Genomic DNA, 12,395 nt, shown 5'->3' with positions numbered 1-12,395 from the left:
CACAATAAAATAATATATCTATTACAGTAAACAATTCATTTATTTATTATTTTTTCTCACGGAACCACCACCACCACCAATGTGAAACTCCTATGGGAAGAAGAACCAAAGCTACTTTATCTATTTTACCTTTTCACTATACAAAACACCAAATATCAATGATTTTATTTTAGCTTTCAACACAATAAAATAACATAAACAATACAATAAAATAATATATCTATTACAATAAATAATTCGTTTATTTATTATTTTTTCTCACGGCACCTCCACCACCACCACCAATGTGAAACTCCTATGGGAAGAAGAACCAAAAAGGCAGCAACCTTGCCCCAAATCAGCCACAACATAAACACAAACACAAACCCAGCAACCCCAAATCAGGCACCTCCATCAACATAACCAACCCAATCACAGCCACCCACCACTCACTGCCCCAAATCAGCTACTTTATCTATTTTACCTTTTCACTGTACAAAACACCAAATATCAATGATTTTATTTTAGCTATCAACACAATAAAATAACATAAACAATACAATAAAATAATATATCTATTACAATAAATAATTCATTTATTTATTATTTTTTCTCACGGCACCTCCACCACCACCACCAATGTGAAACTCCTATGGGAAGAAGAACCAAAAAGGCAGCAACCCTGCCCCAAATCAGCCACAACATAAACACAAACACAAACACAAACCCAGCAACCCCAAATCAGGCACCTCCATCAACATAACCATCCCAATCACAGCCACCCACCACTCACTATCGCAACCACAACCAGCCCACCACAACTCAGATAAAATAATATATCTATTACAATAAACAATTCATTTATTTATTATTTTTTCTCACGTCACCTCCACCACCACCACCAATGTGAAACTCCTATGGGAAGAAGAACCAAAAAGGCAGCAACCCTACCCAAATCAGCCACAACATAAACACAAACACAAACCCAACAACCCCAAATCAGGCACCTCCATCAACATAACCAACCCAATCACAGCCACCAACCCACTCACAGCCACCCACCACAACTCAGATTAAAAAAAAAAAATTATCTCCACCACAAACCCACCTCAACAACCCAACCACATCAACAATGGTCATCCACAACGCCCATCATAGGCCATAACCAAGCAAATCAATCTGACCCATAAAACCCCACAAACCGATTTGAACCCACAACCCACACTTCAACATGCCGATCTAGAAAACAAAAAGAAACAAAAAGAAAAAAAATTTAAAGGGAGAAGAGTACATGCAAGGTTGGCAGCGAGTGGAGAAAGAGATGGTCGGAGTTGGGCAATCGGTGGCTGGAGAGCGAGGTTGAGGAAGAGAGGATTGAGCAAATGGGGCGGCAGTGAGAGGATGATGAATCGGTAGTAGAGGTGAGAGTTTGATTGAGAAAGAAAATGGGCCAAAATGGCCAAATACCACCTTTGTCTGAAATTATTGTCAAGTTAGCACTGTTTCAAAATTAAATGGTGATGTACCACTTGAGAAACTCGAATACTGAATGGTACTCGAGTTTCGTAAACTTGAGTACCTAGCAGTTCTACAACCGTGTCCCAAGCTGATTTGGCATTTGGCATTAAAAAATGCTATTAAAAAATGCCACGTAATACTCGAGTTTAAGAAACTCAAGTACTGCGTTAGTGTAGTACCGGAGTTCCCTAAACTCGAGTATGTCTCGGGTATGATGGCAAAATCTTACAGATTAATACTCGAGTGTGGTGGACTCGAGTACTGTCTTAGTAGTACCCGAATCCCTTAAACTCGAGTATCACTACTAAAAACACAAAAGATTCAAATTTTATTTGTCACTCTCATTTCTCACTCACCACTCGCTTACCTGAACACACTCTCATTCTCCTTCACACCCAAACGTACAAACCCCAAACCCTCACTCCACCAGAGACAAGCCCATCTCATCAGCGGCAAAAATCAAGAACTCTCCTCTCGTCGGCGACCTTGCACTCACTCCACCGAAGACAAGCGCATCTCATCGGCGGCAGAAAACAAGAACTCTCCTCTTGTCGGCGACCTCGCACTCAAAGATTAACATTTTGGTAATTTTTTTTTTCCTTTCTGGTTTACACTTCCATGAGTTTTTAAATTACACTTCTGTTTAAGATTACAAAATTTTAAGTAGAAGACTTTATGTGGATTTTAAAAATTACGTTTTTATTAGGTGGGTTTTTTAGTATAGTCTTGGATTTTTACGTTTTCTTAAGTTTGACCACGAAAGATGTGGCTGGATTACTTGATAGGTCATAGGTGATTATTGTGTGGTTGAAGAAAAATTGTAAGAGGTTGCCCTAACGCATCTCAGATTCTCTACTAGTTTTTCCTATTTATGGTTTTGTAATGCTTTTGGCTTTGTAATGCTTTGTTTGGTTTGGTTGCTTTAGAGACTTGAGAAAACAAAAGACTTTGAACAGTTTCCTTATTAGAGTTTTGGGATAATGATGGGATCCTTGTTGAACCAAATTGGTAGGACTGATTTTAATGGTGGTGGTGGGGTTGTGAAGGGGGTGTTGAATTATGTTTCTTTATTTGTTAAATTGGTAGTTGTGTGTAGACTTGTTGAACTTGATTGCTTTGAATATCTCTTATATATATATTGCGAATTGGGATTGATCAAGGGAGGTCAGCTCTGCTTATACTGGCTTTGCTGGATTTGAGGGATTGATTACTTGAGAAAAGAAAATATATTTGTATTCGTTCATTTTAATATCTAATGCAAGTGGCTTAGGCATGAGTAAATATTTTATTTGCTTCTGAGGCCATAAAATGTGTCTCCTTTCTTTGCGTGTGTGTGTATATATATATATATATATATATATATATATATATATATATATATATATATATAAACTGAATGCTTATTGGTATTTGATGAATATGCTTTCAAATCTGATTAGGATGATATTAAAAAATAAAATAAAATAAAAAGATCTAAAAGGTTAGGCCTTGGGCATGCTCCTTAAAAAGAGAATTAGAATTTAGAATCTGTCATGCTCCTTAAAATGAGAATTAGAATGTTTATGCTTTGCATTTGCCCTAATGGGCCAATAGTCACTTAATGGGCCATTAATCACCTTTAATTTATGCCAGATATGGACCCACATCGAGCGGGAGCTTCTATAGGGACTTTCTTGATGAGGCAGACTGTGCATTGTTCAAGTTTTCTTTGGGATGCTCCTTTAGCAGGCGAGGTATGTACTTGTCTAAAATCGTAGTCAATATATGTAGTAGAAAGATTTTTGGCATTTAATTTTGAAGTGTAATTATTATGTGCTTAGTGAATGCTATTATTAATATTAAGCTGCTCTATTTACAGGAGGTGCCAGGTGTACTAACTTGTCGTCACCGAGAGAAAGGTCTGTTTAAAGGTGGGTTAGATCCATGGATTACTGCTTATATCACAGATGCGGGGTTAGATGGGCTACTTTGGGTCCCACATATGGGCCTTGACCATGCACTGATCTTGGCCTTAGTGGAGAGATGGCGGCCAGAGACGCACTCATTCCACTTGCCCCACGGTGAGATGACCATCATGCTACAAGACATAGAGGTCATAATGGGGGTACCTGTACATGGCTTGTCGGTGGTGGGATTTACCCATATGGACAATTGGCGTGACTTCTGCTACGAATTGCTAGGGCATAGTCCTCTGGACAGACCAGTCGGTTATGGTAAGAACACTGCAGTGATGGAAGGGCCGAGGATAAAAGCCAAATGGCTCGAGGAGTGGTTTAGCAACCCTCTCCCTGCTGACGCCCCTAAGGTGCTTGTGCAGCAGTATGCTCGGTTGTACATACTCCAAATATTGGGTAGTATGCTGTTTATGGACAAGTCTGGTGAACGGCTCTCAATCATGTATCTACAATTTTTCAATCCAATCAGCAACAGAAAGAATTATAGTTGGGGTAGTGCAGCACTAAGTTGGCTATATATATAGATACCTCTGTAAGGCATCAGAGAAGACAGCCAAGCAAATTGGTGGTGCACTGCTGTTAGTGCAGTTGTGGGCGTGGGCGTGAGCGAGGTTTTCACACATATGTCCTGTGATGAGGCATCCACACTAGGCACTGCCCCCAGGTCCACTTGCTATCAAGTATGTAGGATCTTAGATAGTTACCGTTTTACATTTCTGCATTAACTTTTTTCGCATAGGAATTATGTAAATAACTAATATGAAGGTTACGTCTATGTTGGTTGCTAGATGGAAAGGGGCTAAGATAACAACTGAACATCCAATGCACGTCCTACGCGCCTATCGTGTGTCGCTTGCTTCGCTACGGCCAAATCAGGTATCGTGCCTTACAAGTGGGAACCGCTTTGGCATGTAATTGTTGTACTTACAATTCGCTTTGGAATGAATAAACCTAATACCTTTCAGAGTTAAACATTGTTGTCATGTATTGTTCACATTCGTTACACATTTTTTCTAATTATATTGTTAATATGGTTGTTTGCATCTATTGGATCATTGTAGATTGTCTGGGAGCCATATAGAAATTATTTGGGTTCCCTACCCGCATATTGTACGGCAGGCCAACATATATAGAGGTCCATCGTGTCATTCATACATTTTTGGGTGGTTGAAGGCTATCATCCCGAACGTGTTTTCCAACAGTTTAGGATGAAGCAAGGCGTACCGGTCAATGTCGATACTTCAATTGAACTTCACAAGATAACACTCCAGGGCAAGCACGAAAAAATCTGGGCTGAAGAACATGCCACGCATATTGCTAGATGGGCTGCGCACGCCACAATTGCCGATGCACTGCCCTTTCATGGGGAGATGAGCTACAATGACGAGTATATGGTGTGGTTTCGTCCCCGCACAGTTCATTACAAAAAAAACCTCGTACTGGGACACTTTGGTAAGTTTACAAAGATTGTTTTGCTATAAATGTACCTCGCTTCGCATAGTTTAGTTCAACACTATTCTTGTATACTTGTGACAGGTTGAATCACAGTTGAGGATTATGGCGAAGTGCGAACCAGTAAAAGTATATTAGAAAGTGGGGTTGGGTAGGTCCCTTCAAGTCAAACTAAGTCTAAAACCATTGGGAGAATAGACAATTAATTCTGAAGAATGTTTGCAACTCCATTTTCTGATATGCGTTAATTGATTTTTACCAATTGTTTTTTGGCTTAGCTAAGTTGAGGTTGTCCACCTTGTTGTCTTCATAATCCTTTCATTTGATTGGTCTGTTTTATCTCTTCATCTACATATGCATTTTACGGGGTTAGACAAGTTCTAGCCATTCAATATTATTCTTGTTTTTTCATTATATGTACCAGCCCAATATTAAATGTGCTTGTTAGCCTTTGCCATGCTGCTAATACATATTTTGGATCATTAGATGGTAACAAAGCTATGATGACTATTTCAGTTGATATTTGTGGTTGGAAAGACTTCTAACACGGGTGAACTTATTGATTGGTTACCCAAACTTCACATTGTTGCAGGTTTCTGAGCACTACATTATGAGTTCTTACACTGTTCTCTGATAATGGTATCCATGCTCTATTATGTTTTTATATAATTTTTGCTTATCTAATTCTTTATTGGTTTATTAAGGTATGAGCTTGGTCGCCAGCCAGCAAATACTAAGCTCGCAAGCAACAAGACAGTAAGGAGAATCCGTGTGAGAGGTGGAAATGTGAAGTGGAGGGCCTTTAGATTGGATACAAGGAATTTTTCATGGTTGTGTGAATGTATCACCAAATGCAAGGCCCAAGATGAAGAGTGTGCTACGAATGCTCCTCAATGCAAGATAAAGCATAGCCTCATGAGATAAATCATCTCTGAAAATGAAGTTCTATACACACTTTCCACTATAATATTGCAAAAAGGAAAAGCTTCTCTTTCCATACAAGATATGGAAACATTTTGAAGTCAACCTGCATGTAGAAGTAGGAAATTTATAGTTTTTTTTTTTTTAAAACTCCTTTTGCCTGAGCATTATGCTCCCTTATCATGTATAATAGATATATAGCAAGTATGGCTTTGAGATTGACCAATAGTTTTACTTCTGTTCATCTTTCAACCTTGCAGCAAAGAGACCAGAAGCACTAAATATACACTTTGATGGACTGTAGACCTTCAAGACTTTATACTAGAATGAACTTTATCTATCAAAAATGCACAATATAATTTGAAATCTTTGCAAATTCCATCAATCACCATTACAACCAAAATATAAACCCACACCTTGTGAATTTCATTTGTACAATACAATTTATTTACTAATTCAAACAAAATATACTCGCATTTTCAAAAAAGAGAAGATCTTACCTTAATCAACTTAATCTTTCTCTTTGCAATTTTACAGCAAATTTTCATTCAGATGAGGATTGTTCTCAAAGTTATGGACAACTCGGGGCAAAAAATGAAGAAGGCTTGAAGGGCCTCCTATACAAATTGATACTTGAGCTTCACGGACTCGAGTACCAATCTGCATGATTTTGCTTTCCACTCAAGAATGGGTTCTTTCATACAGATTGATACTTGAGTTTAATGGACTCGGGTACTGCTAACACAGTACTCGAGTTTCATAGACTCAAGTATCAATCGGCATGATTTGCACTTTGTCATACAGATTAATACTCGAGTTTAATGGACTCGGGTACCAGAGTTGCACAGTACTCGAGTCCAAGAAACTCGAGTACTAAGTGGATTTTTTTAATGCCGAATGCCATGTCAAATGGTGCCACAGTGGTAGAACTAGGGGGTACTCGAGTTTACTGTGCTCAAGTACTACTAAAAACTCGAGTACCAAAAAAGTGGTAGATCACCAATTACTTCTGAAACAGTGTTTTTTTGCTACAAATTTCGGAAAAAGATGGTATTTGGCCATTTTTGCCAAGAAAATGAGTGAAACAAGTATAGGAAAAAGAATTAGAAAAAAAATATATATTTTAATGTGAGGTGGGAATAGAAAATCATTTTTAAGTTTAGCTTTGAGCTACAGTGCATAGCCATATATGGTTATGCACTGTAGTTGAGTAGGTAAAAATTTTACCTATACCACCGTTAATGTTGCACCATTTTTGTATATGGTGATGCTAAAAATAGTAATTTAGCTTAAGGTGTAAACACCCCCAGTTGCGATTTTACAACCTAAGCCACCAAAAACTCACTCCATTCGAGTTTTGTAAACTTAAAACAATTTGCAACCTATGAATAGTAAGGTTGCATATATGCAACTTTACTATTCATAGGTTGTAAAAAAAAAAATTCAAATAAAAAATAGGTTGTAAAAAAAATATTATTTTAATATGTGGTTGTGTGTAAAGAGAAAAAGTGAGGGGAAAAGAGATAGAATAATAGTTTTTATTATTTTATTGGGTTATATATAAAAATATAAACTGGGATGTAGGGTGAGTTGTAAAATGAATTAGTAAAATAGATAAAGTAGTGTTTGAGAATGCAAAATATGTTTCTCTTTTGCATCCCTAGATGCTAATGCTCTAGAAGCACTCACATCACGTGCATAATAGAAAATGATGCAAAATTTACATAATATCCTTTAAAATTGACCTGCATCAGTTTGGCCATTGGTGTGCAAATTTGCACACTTGTTAAAGTAACCGTGTATATTTACATAGTTACTAGCTTTGCATTTAATAGTTTAATAATTTTTTTTCTCTCCATATTGCTAGAGCCCTCTCTTTCTCTCATCTCAAAACAGTAAAGTGGGTAAACCCTCTCTCTCTCTCTCTCTCTCTCTCTCTCTCTCTCAAAGCTTCCATGGCCAGACCTTGATGATCTTACCGCCGCTTGTTGCTACCACTGTGGTTTACCTCGTAAAGCCCTCTCCAATCTCACCCATTATCATTCAATATTGCTTTTTTTATTTGCTTTGCATTGAGCTTAGCCACAGCTGAACCACAACCACTAGTGATAGCGGTGGTTTACGGCGATTTTTTGTTCACTTCCTTCTTCTATTTTCTCTTGGGTTTGGGGATTTAAAGTCTTTTTGTTTAATCTAAGGTTTGGAGATTTAGATTTAGTGCATCTCATACGTAGCAAGCTACAATTCTTGGATAACTTAAAAATTAAAACCTTCAATGTTGAAGTTGATCTGTAACTATTGGTGCACCTGTTTGATGTTTTTAGTATTTGATTTATTCATAAGGTATCATGCAGTAAATGGCTACTTTGTTCACATGAGGTAGGTCCACGGGCAACAGGCAAGCCTGAATCTGCACTCTGATAAATTATATGTCTTGTGGTGGTTGTAATGGTGGTGGTGGTTGTGATATTTGTATGTCTTGTGGTGGTTGTAAGGGTGGCAGTGGCTGTGAGAGAGGAGGAGAGAGAAGGTTGAAAGAACTAATAAAAAATGAATATTATATAGACAGACTGATGCGGGTGTTTTTAAAAAGTAGTTGCTTAAAATAGAAAAAGTTGGTTTTTATGCTAAAATAGACGGACAATTTTGCACGGACTGATGCGAATACTCCCTCTTACAAAAAGCTAAAAACTAACAAATTTTCAAAAAGAGATCAAAAGTTAAATTATTTACCAAAAAAAAAAAAAACCTAAAACAAAAAGCAAAAAGCAAAAAGAAAATCAAACATTTGTTCCAAACTTCCAGTACATATTATTAAGAACCAACACATCCACACAAGTACGAGAGCAAGAGACTCATAAAAAAGAGCTCGAACATATATAAAATCACTCATGCCAGTTTCTTGGAGCTTGCCATCATGGCCATGAATTCATTTATATCAATGAAACCATCCCCATTGGTGTCCACTCCTTTCATCATTTTCCGGCAAGCCTTCAGACTACAACCCTCTCCTAGCTTTTTCAGAACCTGAGACAGTTCCTCCGCGCTTATTTTACCATTGCCATCCAAATCAAACACTTGAAAAGCACTTTGAATGTCACTTGCTTTAACCCCACCACCCACGTTGTACATTTCCATGAACTCCTTGAAATCAACGAACCCATCTCCGTCAGAATCAATGCTCTGAAATGCCTTGGCCACCTCAGTTTCTGAAATTCCTGAATCCAAAGCCTTCAGGGCTAACTTGTACTCCTCCTGGGAGATCTTCCCGTCTTTGTTGGTATCATATTTATTGAAAACCCATCTCAACTCCTCCACGTTTGCCTGGAAATTACCACTTGATGACATGCTCTTGCTAGAGCGTTGTCTTTCCTTGGAGACGCTTGGCCTCTGGGCTGGTTTTAGTGAAGGTTTTCTTGAAACTCCATATTGGAAATTCAGAAAACTCAAGTTCGACATTATTAATATGATTAATGGAGCTGTGTTGCAAGAAAAAGTCACACAGAGAAAAGATGGTTTACTTATTACACTATCAAAGACCATGCATCCTTCATATATATACAAGCTTTGAATTCATCCCTTTCATATTCTAAGAAAGAAGATTGTGCTCTAGTTATTCTCATTCTCATTCTAATTAATTTGTAAGAACGCGTACAAAATATTTTGCCACTTGCCTAAAAATTCCATTCTAAGTTCGTGGACATTATCACCAGAGAGATAAAGAAGCAGTAGGCTAAATTAGTGCGAGGTTGATGCAGAAAAAAAGATATTCTCCCTAACAAGTTGAAACGCGTCTTGTTGATTCTCCCCTCTTGCCATACAGTGATTCTGCGAATAAAGCAAAAAAAGAGTCTATTAGGTATATAGGAGGATCTTCAACGCCTACAATCTAATATTATGTGAAGGAATAAATATAAAACTAATCCTCTAACTTTCACATTTTTTCATTTTAGTCCTCTAACTTTCAATTGTTGTCAATGCATGATTCCGTTAGAACCCAGTTATGTCATGTTGTTAAACTATTGAAACAACGCCGTTTTGCAGTTTTTTTTTTTAATTTATAATTAAAAGAAAATCAAAGAAATCAGAGAAAAAAAGAAGAAGAAAACCCAAATCCTAATTGTGTAAATTTGGGGATAATGGGTCAGTTTGAGAGAGAGAGAGAGAGAGAGACTGAGTTGAGGACTAATGCTCTACTCGCCGTGTAAACCACCACCACCACCACTGCTTGCTGCTTTGCCTTGCCTTACCTCCCACCTCCTCACCTGTCCTTTGCTTCTTTCCCAGCTTCTACTAAGCTTTCTTTGAGGCCTCCAATGTCTTTCACTAACCCATCTCCATAGGTTGAGTTAGGAGTTGGGGGGTTTGTAAGAGGCAAAATTTTAAGCCAATTATAAAATGCCACATCAAAATTTAGTGGCAAATTCTAAATTAATGTCATTAAATTAATTAAATTAGATGATGACATGTGTCATCCAAATTGACATCACACTAGCATATCAAAATTTGCCACATGTCATTTGGCCCACAAGATAAAGATAAATTTTCTATTCAAAATTTATGGATAATTATCTTTATTAAAATAAATAAATAAAATAAAGATAAAATTTCTATGCAAAATTGATAGATAATTATCTTTATTAAAATAAATTAAATAGAGATAATGATTTATCTTTGTTTATTATTATCTTTATCAAAATATGATATAGATAAATAGAGATAATTATCTCTAAGAAGAATTTAGGCCAATCAAAAGTCTACTACATACTTTCAAGCATATCAACTCAAAGTGGAGCTTATCCTTTAAAATCACTATAAATAGAGGACATCCCTCTCATTTTGGGGAGAAAAAGTTTTCAAGAGACCCAAGCTCTAGAGAAATTCCGTCTCAAGAATCTTTGAAGAACTTGAAGAACATTTGAAGAACATTCGAAGGGCTTGAAGAACTTGAAGGACAACAAATCTCTAACAAGCTCAAAGCCAGAGATTCGTTGTGAAGACCATTTGATCCATCTTTCAACCAAATTGAAGAAAATTTCGCGTTTGAGTCAAGACCATAAAGAAGATAGAATCAGAGGAGCACTTGTCAAAACAGAGATTGAACTCATTACTTGATTAATACAAAAAATATATTTGTAGAACTCATTTTTCAATTTGTTTGATTTTTCTTCAATTGAGAAATTTGTGTTTACAAATTTTTGGCATGCCCGGTGGGACAATCTCTGCCTCTCATCTCTTCTTCATCAATTTGTCATATCATTTGAAGTCCTACGGCTTCAAAGAATATTCAAATCAACAACCCTCTTTTTGGAACAAGTGAACTTGATCCTATAATGGATTCAAACTCTTCATCAAGTTTTGACACTTCCTATGCTGGACCTATGACAAGGGGAAGAACAAAGGCTCTTGCAGAGGTTTATGCTCAAACAACACCCATATCTCAGCCCTCACTTGTTTCCAACGCTCCTAAAGCTCAGAAGTCGCGAACAGCTTCGTCTACACAAAGGGCAAGCAAAGACGTAGCTGGTCTTGTCAAAGAAATGTTGTCTCAGCCAGCTTTGTCTCGAACTTCGGAATCAATCCAAGAAGTTCCAATAGCAGAAGAAGAGAACAAATCACCTGACGGCTCTGAGTTCTCCTTTTCAGAAGATATCCCTACTTCCAAGCTTATGGATTCTCCTCGCTCTGTTAGTTCATCTGCCATGCAAGTCATGATGACTAACACAACATCTTTGGAGGAATAAGTCTCGACTATAGCTCAGACTTTAGAAGAATTAATGAAGTCTATGAAAGAAAGGGAAGCATTGAGAGACGCGCAAATAACTCTCCTAATGGATAAGATGGGGAATACATCTGGATTGAATCGCGAAGATGAAAGCTCTAGGCCAAACCAAACCCATAATGACAAACCCGAGAGTTCAACAAAGGATCTCAATTTCTCTACAGATGGGTCTATCTCTCCTGACCAGCTCAAGGAGTTAATCAAGGAAGCTATCAAAGATCAAGTTGGGGGCGGAAGTCAAGCATCCATTGCCTATGCTAAACCATACACTCAAAGGATAGATCTCTTGAGGATGCCTCAAAACTATCAGCCACCGAAGTTCCAACAATTTGAGGGTAAAGGCAATCCAAGGCAACATGTAGCCCATTTTGTGGAAACTTGTAACAATGCTGGAACTTATGGGGATCTCATGGTCAAGCAATTTGTTCGCTTTTTGAAGGGAAATGCATTTGATTGGTATACCGATCTAGCACTTGGCTCCATTGATAGTTGGAATCAAATGGAGCGAGAATTCCTAAACCGTTTCTATAGTACTCGACGTACTGTTAGCATGATAGAACTCACTAATTCAAAGCAATGGAAAGAAGAACCTGTCATTGATTATATTCAGCGGTGGAGAAATCTTAGTCTCAACTACAAGAATCAATTATCAGAGGCGTCTGTAATTGAGATGTGCATTCAAGGAATGAATTGGGCTATAAGCTATATTCTTCAAGGAATGAAGCCTAAAACATTTGAAGAATTAGCAACACGTGCTCATGACATGGAGCTTAGCATTGCCTCCAATG

General features: G+C 37.5%; 1 protein-coding gene across 1 annotated transcript; it reads right to left on the bottom strand.

The window, feature by feature from the left end:
- Window positions 1-8,612: 8,612 nt before the first annotated feature.
- Window positions 8,613-9,348, bottom strand: LOC142626290 (calmodulin-like protein 30). The gene has a single exon (XM_075800102.1). It carries the CDS (start codon window positions 9,282-9,284, stop codon window positions 8,715-8,717), a length of 570 nt encoding a protein of 189 aa, XP_075656217.1. The 5' UTR covers window positions 9,285-9,348; the 3' UTR covers window positions 8,613-8,714.
- Window positions 9,349-12,395: the final 3,047 nt, after the last annotated feature.

This window comes from Castanea sativa, chromosome 2 (assembly GCF_040712315.1).
Source record: "Castanea sativa cultivar Marrone di Chiusa Pesio chromosome 2, ASM4071231v1".
NCBI lineage: Eukaryota > Viridiplantae > Streptophyta > Magnoliopsida > Fagales > Fagaceae > Castanea > Castanea sativa.
This window is presented reverse-complemented; position numbering and strand designations above follow the sequence as displayed.